The sequence below is a fragment of the Mesoplodon bidens genome (genome assembly GCF_964165515.1).
Source record: "Mesoplodon bidens genome assembly, chromosome: 3".
NCBI lineage: Eukaryota > Metazoa > Chordata > Mammalia > Artiodactyla > Ziphiidae > Mesoplodon > Mesoplodon bidens.
The window spans coordinates 47,601,081-47,613,343 of NC_138178.1; the positions used below are offsets into that span (position 1 = coordinate 47,601,081).

Sequence of the window (12,263 nt, forward strand, 5' to 3'; positions counted from 1 at the left end):
CTATACACAGGCCGCCAATCTGGCTTCTGCCCATATCAGTCTATCCCCTATTGATATTATCAGTCTGTGAGTCAGTGAATAAGGTTGATTCCTTCTTCTGCTTCCATTTGTTAATTATTACAGTTTTTTTCAGAGACAATTATTATCTCTCCTCTGAATTAGATTACCATCCTGTTGAGGTGTTAGATACACATGTATGAAATGATTAGAGAGCAAGAATAGGTTTTGAACGTTCACATTTTTTTCTGGGGAATGAATCTAATTGAGGATCAGAAGAAGAGCTGTGCTGTGTAGATATTTTGATATTTGCTATAACTTTTTTTTTAACATCTTTATTGGAGTATAATTGCTTTACAATGTTGTGTTAGTTTCTGCTGTATAACAAAGTGAATCTTTGCTATAACTTTAGCATCACCTGTGTCTTTGGCTTAGTTTTGAAGTTTAGTTCAGTTTAGCTAGCTTATAAAAGCTTTGGTTGGTAGGAACAGCCCAACAAGTAAATGATACACAATTTAGAACAAAGCCAGAACAAACAAACAAACAAACAAAAAACCCATGAGAAAATAAAGGTAACTTGTTAGTATTTAACTTTCACTCTCTACTGCTTTTCCCCTAAGGGCTTGGATCTCATCTTGGTCCTTTTCTTGGGGTTAAAAGCTGCTGTCTGGTAATTCCTTGTAGCTTCCTCTGTCTCAGCTGTCCATTGTTTTTTCTCACCCTCTTCCATGTTTACTTTTGAAGTCCTTGCCCAGGAGGGATTGTTGTTCCTGATCTTTAGGACTTAGCATCTCTCTTCCCCATGACTTGGCAGGGGTGGAGAGGAGAGTGGAGCGTTTGTGGCCGCAGGGCAGAGGCCTTCTCATGAATTCATTTTCACGAGGGCAGAGGGGGTCATTTTCTCTTCCCCCCCATGTGACCATCTCTTTGTCTCTGTTGAGACCACTTTCTCCTGAGAAAGCCTCAGGCCTGCTCCTTACCACCTGGTATTTCTTTTCATCCAAAGATTCCTTAAAAACCACTGCATTTGTGGTAATCTTCTGCTTCTCTTAGCTCTGTCTTCTTCTCAGGGCTCAGGGTTACAAAGACAAGGTACATTAGGATGGGGCTTTGAAGATACGTGTATTTATCACTGAAGTGTTAAGAAAATCACATAAGATGAAATTTAAAATGGGGGGTGAGGGGCTTCCCTGGCAGTCAAGTGGTTAAGACTTCACCTTCCAAAGCAGGGGGTGCAGGTCCGATCCCTGGTTGCGGAGCTAAGATCCCACATGCCTTTCGGCCAAAAAAACAGAACATAAAACAGAAGCAATATTGTAACAAATTCAATAAAGATTTTTTTAAAATGGGGGGGCGGAAATGCACATATTTTCCTAATACCTTAACAAACTGTTTTTTTTCCTACATTTTTATTTCCCTATTCATTGACAGATTTCATCTATAATGTAGGAACAAATATAGTGTCTCTACAGTTTTGATACCTGCTTTTAAAAGTTAATATGTCAGAAATATTTTTCTTTATGATACTTTATAGTCTTCATATTTCATTTTTAAGAAGATACCCCACAATATGCTTAACCATCCTCCAATATTTAAGTTGTTTCTTCTTTTTTTTTTAAATTATGAGAAAATATGTTGAATTTTTTATACGTATCCTTTTACTTCTTTAGAAAAATTTCCTAAGGAGAGAAATGTCACTGAACAGGTTATGGCTTTTGATAAAAATGTAGCTTCAAAAACACATTGAAATAGAAGGTAAGACTTTGCCATAGTCTGTGATTCCTTGTGTGGACACCTCACTGATTCTAAAAGGGAAAGATATTATCTTAGCTATCAGGAAGTCTCTTAAGTTGCTGAATTTTCCTAGTAACTAAAACCTAAAATTAGTTGTCCTTTCTCCAGGTATTTTCTGACCTTTTAGATTCTCTGTTTTAGTGCATTTGAGCTTGCTCTGATTTTCTATTTCTTTTACTAACCAGCTCATTCAAGAGCATATCATCTTTGCTTCTTCCCACATTTCATGCCTAGCATAGTGCCAAGCAACAGAGCAAATGAATAAATAAATTTCAATATTTAATTAATTTTAGGGACTTCCCTGGTGGTCCAGAGGTTAAGACTCTGTGCTTCCAATGCAAGGGGCACAGGTTCGATCCCTAGTCGGAGAACTAAGATCCCACGTGCTGTGCTGTGTGGCCAAAGGAGAAAAGAAAAAAGAAAAGATAAATTATTTTTAAAATGCCACCATTTAAAAAAAAAAAAGGGAATAATTCTGAAATGAACTGTAGCTTGTCTCTTTGAACACAGTATAGTGAGCATATATTAACTGAACATAACTAGCTTTTTGACTTATAGTGGTAACTGGGATATGAGCTTCAGCTTTGGTGATGTGTTTTCAGGCAGAGGCTAATAATGAGAGACTCAGGAAAGGGAAACAGCATACATCTTTTCTTAAAAATGTTCCTGGTGTTGCTGGTTTTCTGGTTATTTGCCTCTTTTCTGTAATGGAAGCTATATCATCTATTGCTGCCTTTCTGCAAGAAAAGTTAGGACACAATTAGCTTCTCTATGCCAAAGTGGGTTTCTCTCCCTCTGGAAAATTGTCCTCACTCTTTTTATCAGTTTCCTTTGACATGTCAGCAACATTTTAAAAATGGTCTATGGTTTCTATATCACTAATAAAATAAACCCCATCTCCTCGTCACTTTCAGTTTATTCTTCATATCTTAATAAAAAGTGGCCTGGGGGAATCTGATAACAGATTATAGTTGTAGCCAAGTTTTCCATGGCACTTGGCTTAGAACAGACTCTTAAACACAATGAACATTAAACACTTCTGCTTTTTAATGTTTGAAAAAGCTTGAAGGCCCTAAATTTTGTGAGGCCTGCATAACGCACACTTCTCATGAAATATCTTTTAATACTTCACATTCTGTTCAATAACATTGGACCCCTATATGGAGTCAGTAAAGTAACATTAAGAGAGAATAAAATCATTAAAAAAAAAAGACAGGAAAGAAGGAAGGAAAAAAGGAAGAAATAGTAGAAAATATCCTGTTTTTTTAGGAGAAGCCAAATAATTGACCAAGAATAGGATGACTATTATTTCTTAGTTAAACAACTGATGGTTCCGAATTTCTTTTTGAACTCAAGATACAAAAATAATTATAGGTCAAGTTTTCAGTCACTTCTTTGTCCATGAATGTGTTTCCCTCTGTTCTTGGAGTGATGGGTAAACATGCAACATCTCTCTAAGCCTCATGACGGTGGGTTTTTCTAATTACCAAAGATTGTCTTTGATGGGAGCCTGTAGTGTTGACAGATGGGCCAACAGAATCTCGTGGTGCTTTATCCCTGACATTTACCAAGATGCAAGTACTTAGATATCAGTAAACTATTCTGGTTTTAAAATCCTATTGGTCTGGGGATAGGCTGTGCTTAGAAATGACATCTCTAGAATAATTATAAGCTTACTGTGTTGTGATGTTACTGAACATTATACACATTTTACTAAAGAAGCAACAGAAAAATCATGTTTCTCATCAACTGTGTTACACTTTCTAGGCCATCCTTCTGGGGAAAAAAATAACATAATTCTTTGGCAGCTATAGTTTTGATAAAAGACCTTTACTTTTCCTTTCAATGAGTGTGGGCCAGAGACAGGGACTCTGTAGAACTTCTGGGAAGCTTTTATGCAAAAGAGAGTCTAGATCAGTTTTGTTTTCTCTTTTTTTTTTTTTTTGCGGTACGTGGGTCTCTCACTGTTGTGGCCTCTCCCGTTGCGGAGCACAGGCTCTGGACGCGCAAGGTCAGCGGCCATGGCTCATGGGCCTAGCCGCTCTGCGGCATGTGGGATCTTCCTGGACCGGGGCACAAACCCATGTCCCCTGCATCGGCAGGCGGACTCTCAACCACTGTGCCACCAGGGAAGCCCTGTTTTCTCATTTTGACATGGAATACCTGTGAGTGGGTGGTGTGTGAAGTGAAACTTTCTGTTGGCAAATGAGTTGCTACTCTGGACACTCTGGTCTGTATCTTTTGGTACCCCTGCTGTCAGGACAGCCACTGGCTGCTGCTAGTAACAGCTGGGGCCCAGAGCATGCTTCCTTTTCTTCTCAGCTTTCCTTCTTGTCTTTTCAGGTTCTGGGCAGGTTTCTTTGCTCTAGTTTAAAAAGGTGGACCTCCTTACAAGCACTTGAGCAGAACTCAATATACTGTTCATTTGCATCTGAGATACTGAGTAACTGCCCGCTCCTCAGCCTTTCTTGAGTGTGTAGTTTTGTCGTCAGGCCTGCAGAGGCTGTGTAGTGAAGAGAACGGGCATTGGTATCCAATCTGGGTCCCAGTCTTAGCTCTACCACTTATAAGCTGCGTGATCTTAGGCATCTTAGCGTCTCGGAGCTCCAGTTCTTTGTTTTTTAAATGAATGAGAATAATAATAATCATCTCCTATGATTTTTAGAAATGCTTAGCGTAATTCTTATTATGTAGTAAGTACCAAACACAGTCAATTTTTTTAGCCTACCCTGTACCCACCCCCAAATACACATCCATACTAGGTCTCTATCTCTTGTACTTTCATGTGTGCAGCTAGCCTGGATGTGTATAGGTTTTGAAAGTACTGATTCTGAGTGCCCAGAGTTTTCCTTTGTTTGCTTTGATTGGAGTCTACAGAGAGGCATGTGCATCTCTAATAGATGTACACGTGTATTTTGAGGTTTATATGTTTTTTCTCACTTCTTTGGCTTGATATAATTGGAAGTAAAGCCACCGAGGTGATGAAGTGAAGTTTTTGAAATCTCCCATCCCTTTCGGTCTCTACCCTGGAAAGCTTCAAGTGCTACTCAGTGATACGGTGAGGTATAATCTGATTGGATTTGTGCAACAGAGTCCACTTAAGCAACAGCCCCAGACACAGATAACAGCATGTTGGTGTAGAATGGACCATAAAAACAGGTTCTTGACATGCATTGGTGGCAGTACACAAAAGGCAATGCAAAACACAGATATATCCTGGAAAAGATAAGTGTGGGAAGAGGAACTGAGTTATCGTTAAAACAATTGAGAAATGTGTGAAAATAAGAGCAGGAAATGGGGGTAGGCTCGCAAGGGCAATTGTGAAGAAGCTGGCAGGAGGCTCCAGGAAGGCCTAGAGAGATAGCCAATAGCAACAGTGATGTGGGGGGGGGTTTGCGGGTGTCTCTAATATCCCTAAGGAGGGACTGGACAGTGGGAAGCACAGGGCATCTCCTTTGACAAATATCAGGACGGGGATATATTTTCATAAAATTTACTTATGTGTTCTGTGTTTGGTGCTTTGGAAGAGCCAGAGTTGCTCTAGTTGCCTAGATGAGTCTCTGGAAGTTTCTTCTAAGCTTATTAGTGCTTGCTAGCTAGATTCTTGAAGGACTAATTCTTAGTCTGTGCAATGCAGCTCTACCCTGGGATTGCAGAGGCTCCCCTGGTTTAATGGATGTACATGCCTAGAGTAAAGGAAAGAGATTCCATTGTCAGTTATTCTTAAATTGATACAGATAGTTTCATCCCCTCATCAGTGACCCACTTCTTAAATGGAAAGTAGTGTATCATCACTGAGGCCTCGGGTCCCAGGTGGCAACCATTCCTTCAGGTCGCCAGGAGCTCCAAGAGGACAGGATGTGTATTTACTTAGAAGCTACCAGTGAAAGAATAGATGAGTTTAGAACTCTGACACCTCCAGACTCCTGCTGTACTGCCCATGTTAATTGATTTATGTCCAGAACAGGCCCACTCCCAATATCATTGATCCATGCATCAGAAATATACATCAGATCTATGTCCTTTTTTCAAGGAGCTGATAATCTAGCAAGAGAGATAGGAAAGTAAAATCTAGATACAAGGACTGCACGGTAGAAGTATTAAGTGCTATGAGAAGCACAGCATAAGTGTGGTGGGTATTCAGGAAGGGGATTCAAGGAAGACTTCGTGGAGGAGGTCATACAGTATCTGAGTCTTGAGAGGTTTTCTGAAAGGCAGAGAGACATGGGACCGAGAGGGACGAAGGGCATCCCAGACAGAGGATGCTGTGTGGGTGATGGCCTAGAGGCTACAGGTGAGAAACTGGAGGCTGGGAGCCGCTGGGCAGCTCTTGCAAACCACCTGGGCTGGAGGTGATGAGAGCCTAAACCAGAGAGGTGAGGGAAAGGGTCTAAGATGTTACAGAACTAACTTTTTGGTTGTGAGGGACAAGGACGAGAGAGATCGAAGTTGCTGCCAGGCTCCTGAGCAGGCACTGCTGTTCCCAAGGATAATGAACAAAGAAGAGGAGAGGAAGGGACTTGAAGAATTCACTGAGAAACTTAAGCCTCCGGAATCATAGGTGCCCAAGGGACATCCAGATGGATGAGCCTCGCAGGTCTGGACTCAGATAAGGGTTGGAGGTAAAGGTTTGGGGAGTTATTTATATAGAATTTAAAGTCGGGGGAAAAAAAAAACCTAGATGAGCTTGCCAAAAAAGAATGAAGAATGCAAAGTCACATTCTTGGGGATCATTTTAGCTTTTCAATAAGAGGGAGAGAAAAACCAGAAAAGATTGTCACAGAAAAAGTGGCCCGAGGGAAGAAAACAGGAGCATGCTGTGTCTTTGAACTGCAAGGCAGAGGAGAATTCTAAGGGGACAGGTGAAGAGGATCAAAGAGGGATTGAGAAAAGTGAGGACTGAGAAAAGGCCATTGGATGTGGAGATGAAGAGGTCAGTACAACCTTGGAGGGGACAGGCTTAGCAGACTAGGAACAAAAGCCATTTGCAAGAGAGTAAGGAGTGACGAGGTGGTCAAGGAGTAGAGGCAGTGAACAGAAATTATACTTTCAAACGTTTGGTGGAAAAGCTTGTTTTTTCGTTTGTTTGTTTTTGCCCTTGACTCAGAGGATCCTTGTGCCCTGAGGAAAAGGACATAGATTCAAGGAAACAGAAAGGAACAAAATGACAGAAAAAAAGACAGCTGATGAGTAAAGACTTGGAGCAGGCTGGCAGGGGAGAAAGCTTGTTGTCTGTGAAGTGGCTTTGTGGGGGGAGGAACCCTGGTGTCCAGAGAGGAGCTGGGTGGTCAAGCCCAAGTCCTGGCTGAGTACAAAGTAGGGGTGTCCGCCGGGGAGGATGAGCCTCAGCTTGAGGGGAGCTGAGCAGGTCTGACAAGAGATGGTGACCTGAAAGGAATGCCCAGCCTTGGCAGGACACACTTGGGTTTAGGTGATGCGATTTATAGCGGAACTTGCTGCCCCAGTTTTGTGACTTTGCTCATGAACAGTGAGGTTATGAGGCAGTGAAGGCGGAGAACGTGTGAATATTGTGCCTGCTCAGCATGGGGCAGGGGCATCCTGAGGACTCGGGTTGTGGGTTAAGGGTTTGACTACCCGCAGGGTTCTGGGGGTGAAGTAAGCGAGGCCAGCAAGTCGGCATGCCCCCCACGAAGCAACGGCTCCTGAAGGCCACTAGCAAGGGCTACAGACCATTGCACCGAAGTGACGTGAGATGGAAAAAGCAGACCTGGCCCCTCAGAGCGTCGAAAATGAAATCAGTTTCCCTTTCTCCCTCAAATTAAATCTCAGAAAAGCTAAGATAGTCAAATCAAGGGGGATGGTGGCCTCTGAGGAAGGGAAGGGGAGAGGAGGAGAAGGGCTAAAGCAGCGTGTAGTGTACGGGAGGAGAGAGTGCGGAGGACAGGCGAGGGTAGGGCCGTGTGTGCCGGTGACCGAGAGGAGGTGGAGGGCGGCTCAGCATCCTCACCTCCCTGCCCGCGTTTCCTCCCTCCAGGAGCTTCTGCAGGCAAAGCAGGACCTTCAACATCTACTCATCGCCAAAGAGGAGCAGGAAGACCTCTTGAGAAAGCGGGAGCGCGAACTCACCGCCCTGAAGGGAGCCCTGAAAGAAGAGGTTTCCAGTCACGACCAGGAGATGGACAGGCTGAAGGAACAGTACGACGCCGAGCTGCGGGCCCTGAGGGAGAGCGTGGAGGAGGCCACCAAGGTGGGTCCCGGCCAGAGTGCGGAGGGGGTGTCCGTTGCTTGCCTTCCTTTTCGTGACAGGGTGAAACTCAGTTTCATCAGATGATTGATCCAGACCTTGTTCACAGACAGTAAACTCAGCAGTTCTGTTGGTGACCGTTTTAAGTTTGTAAAGTTAAAAATTGTTAAGGACCCTGTTTAGAAGCTCTTACGTGCGGTGAGATTTAGAAAGCCCAGGAGTGAACCCCTCCAGGGTTCCTAAAGGTCGGTGGCCTAAGGCATTGCGTGACTTTGCTAATGGGGTGGGGTTGCAGACAGGACCCAGATTTCTGGAATCCTTCACCCCGCCCCCGCCTGTTCCTTCTGACTTATGAAACCTTTTGTTAGACAATTCATGTCCTTTTCTCAGCAAAGTTACAAGAGGGTTAATGGGCTGAATTGCCCAAACCCTTGCAAGATAATTTTTCTCTTAATTGAATTCTTGGCTCCTGCAAATAGATTCTAAATTATGTTGAGGTCTTTGGTGTGGGCCTCACGTGGGCTGTTAAAGAAAAGGGGAAAATGAAGGGGAAAATGTTGTGAAATATCATGCCATCTTTAGGGGAAGAGGGGAACTACAGAGTATAAATTGTTTAGAGTCTCTGCAATATATAGGTTAAAGATGATGAAGAAAGAACTCTTGATATTGTTTGTTTATTCTGTGATGATTACAGTGACAGCTCAGAGCTGGTAGGCCCTCTCCCCTGTGCTGCATAGTGACTCACTGATTTTCAGTTACAGCTCGGTAATTGCAAATGACAAGAAGTTGAAAGATGGGTTTGTTGTATAACAATAAAATGTTTGGGAAATAGTCTGCTTGGGGTTATTATAACAGAGAGTTAAAAAAAAAAACGTTGATTTGCCTATCTTAGTTTTTTTGAGATTTGGTTTAGTTTGAGGGAGAAAAGCGAAACTGATTTAATTTTCATTGCTTTGCAGGGACATGTCTCTTTTTTCTGCCTGATTTCCTTTCTGTGCAGAAGCCTGGTGTCCTTGCTCTTGGCCTTTATGTGCTGTTGCTTCATGGGGGACATGCCAACAGGCTGCTGAGTAAAATAATTTTCCTTTGGACCCATCATGTCTTTATTATCTTCAGACCTTATATCAAAGGTTGAGTTAACATGGTTTATTCATTGAAGGGTAGTTGAGGATGGTGTTTGGCATGTTTATAGTGATTTGACGGTAAGGAAAATTAAACTTATGCCACACATGGGATGCAGGAGATTTTATTGGAAGTTTCTAGGTCCTCTGCTGTCACGTTACAAGTGGAGAAGGGAATCATGGTAGGTGAAAGAGGATCTTTGTTGTATGGAAATGAGATAATCTGTAAAGACTTAGGCTGCTGCATTTTTGTTGTTGTTGTTTTTAAATTTTATTTATTTTTCGCTGCGTTGCGTTTTCATTGCTGTGCACAGGCTTTTCTCTAGTTGCGGCGAGGGAGCTACTCTTCGTTGCGGTGCGTAGGCTTCTCATTGTGGTGGCTTCTTGTTGCAGAGCATGGGCTCTAGGCACGTGGGCTTCAGTAGTTGTGGCATGTAGGCTCAGTAGTTGTGGCGCACAGGCTTAGTTGCTCCATGGCATGTGGGATCTTCCCGGACCAGGGCTTGAACCCGTGTGCCCTGCATTGGCAGACAGTTTTTTTTTTTTTTTTTTTTTTTTTTGCGGTACGCGGGCCTCTCACCGCTGTGGCCTCTCCCGTTGCGGAGCACAGGCTCCGGACGCGTAGGCCCAGCGGCCATGGCTCACAGGTCCAGCCGCTCCGCGGCATGTGGGATCCTCCCGGACCGGGACATGAACCCGTGTCCCCTGCATCGGCAGGCGGACTCCCAACCACTGCGCCACCAGGGAAGCCCCAGACAGTTTCTTAACCACTGTGCCACCTGCAAAGCCTGGCTACTGCATTTTGAGATCTCCTGACTTTTAAGCATTGCTTCAAATTAGATAAAAAAGAATCACATAGACCAGTGACAAGCCATTTGTAGTCGACAGTGTGTGCCCTTTGTCGCCTTCTGGCTGTCCCTAGCCCACTGTCTGACACACAGTCACATCTGTGCCGCATCTGATGAGTGAAAGTAAGCGGAGGATCAGTTCCCCTTTTAACCAGATTTTCAGTCTCTGGTGTGTGGTTCCTGTTCCATTTTCTCCAATGATGACATGGGAGATCTTTTAGGAAACTCTGCTATTTCTCTGCCTTGCTTTTGCATTTCCCTGCAGTTTCTTAAAGAGGATCCTGATTGTGTTTTTTAATACCTTGTTAGCTTTTGCTTCTGAAGGTGTTTTCCAAACAAATGTGGAAGAATCATATTTAATGGAAAAAAATTATGTCAATGTAATGGACAGATGCTGCCTTTTTGTTACATTATTTACATACCGGTACTATATAATAGAATTTTAGTAGTATTATATTAACTACTTGGAGGAGAGTGAATTAAATATAATTTTTTAATTTAGTAAAGAGTTTCTTAAATTTTACACTGGCCTTTATAAGAGATATATTTTCCAAAGTTCTTTTTTTAAAAATTAATTAATTTATTTTTGACTGCACTGGGTCTTCATTGCTACATGTGGGCTTTCTCTAGTTGTGGTGAGCAGGAGCTACTCTTCGTTGAGGTGCACGGTCTTCTCATTGCGGTGGCTTCTCGTTGCGGAGCACGGGCTCTAGGCGCATGGGCTTCAGTAGTTGTGGCGCACGGGCTTAGTTGTTCTGTGGCATGTGAGATCTTCCTGGACCAGGGCTCGAACCCGTGTCCCCTGCACTGGCAGGCGGATTCTTAACCACTGCGCCACCAGGGAAGTCCTGTACACTGGCCTTTAGCCTTTTCCTGTCTCAGGGGAGGGACTCACCCAACACTGTGACTAAAAGCTGACATTTCTTTAAGGAACTGCATTATATTAAAAAGTTTATTTAAAAAGTTTATTTCCTTGGTAAGACTTTGGAGGCAGCCCAACCTCCTAGCATCAGTTTTTCTAATTTTTGCCACTGAATCAGGGCCAAAAATCCCTACAGTGCTATTTTATCATTGTCAAATAGCAAATATTTCATTCTGGCCTGAGCTTGAGCACTAAAAGTTTTAAATTACTAGAACATTTGGTGAAAACTGTCACATTATATTAAGACTGTTTTATAGGTATTGCAAACAGATACTCTGTAAAAGTGGTTTTCGTAGACCCAGACAGCCACACCTTTTAAGCAACAGATTGATTGCTCAACAGAGGAGAATTCATGAGTGCCCTGGTGGTGCGGGGTGTCCTTGTGCAGCAGAATGACCGTCGCTTCCCTCAGAGCGGTGGTAGTTCAGGGCATTATGTAAGCTGCTTCAGTTCCCTCCCCACAGAAGGAGGGGTCTTTACATTGTTAGAGGATTCTATCTATCACACAGTCTTTGAAAAGACTGCGTGATAGATAGAATGTTGTTCCACAACATACTTTTTTTCTATATTATGTTCTTTTATACTCTTTCCAGTTTTGAAAAGGAAATGTCCTCTTTCTCCTTGGGTCTGTGGCAGTGGCTGGGATCCACGTGCAGAAATGGACCGTCAGCGGGGATGTGCATGACTGTCATCTGGGAGTGAAATGAAGACCGTCCATAGCTGCTAGCGTCTTCTTTTCATCCCTACCCCTCCCTGTCCCCAGTTCTTGAGCAAAAGAGAAGTGTAGATGGTGGTCAGCATCTTCAGATTTTTCAGAGAGTAGGCTCAGCTCCAATTCCAGCTCCTCTAAGAGCTTGCTTCTTGGACTTCACAGTTTCCAGGGGCCTGGTACCGCTGATTACAGAGTAGGAAAGAGTAAATGCCCCAAATGAAGCGATAGGAGATGGCTTGTGCTGGTGGAAACCAAGAAAGATTTCATGGAGGGAGTTGTGCGAGGTGAGTGGTATTTGGACATGGAGCATGGAGGCTGAGGACATTTGGGGTACCGAGTACAGCATAAGCAACACCTTGTTATGTGGGAAGGTGAGATGTGTGTTTGGGCTGGAGCCTTGTGGAGCAATAGAAGAGAGAAGAAGACAGGCTTAGGATAGGGGGAAGAAGAGGAGGACACAGATGCAGAGACCTGAGGAGAAGCAGCCAAGACCAGTAACAGAAAAGCAAGGGGAAAAGCGTTGTATTTGGCCTAATTAATGAAACATTTGAGAAACTTCTAAAAGCAGCCTGTTTTCATATTACATACTTATATGTTGAGTCTGTGTGCTTTTATATTGTTCTGCTCTTTATAGTGTAAATTCTTTCTAACATTACGCCCACAT

General features: G+C 43.2%; 1 protein-coding gene across 4 annotated transcripts in view; it reads left to right on the forward strand.

The window, feature by feature from the left end:
- Positions 1-12,263, forward strand: part of CGNL1 (cingulin like 1) — a 163,720-nt gene that overhangs the window by 76,819 nt on the left and 74,638 nt on the right. For all 4 annotated transcript variants that reach the window (XM_081229529.1, XM_081229530.1, XM_081229531.1 and 1 more), the window contains one exon: positions 7,787-7,999. In XM_081229529.1, the coding sequence (XP_081085655.1) occupies positions 7,787-7,999 (213 nt within the window). The remainder of the gene's footprint in view (positions 1-7,786; positions 8,000-12,263) is intronic.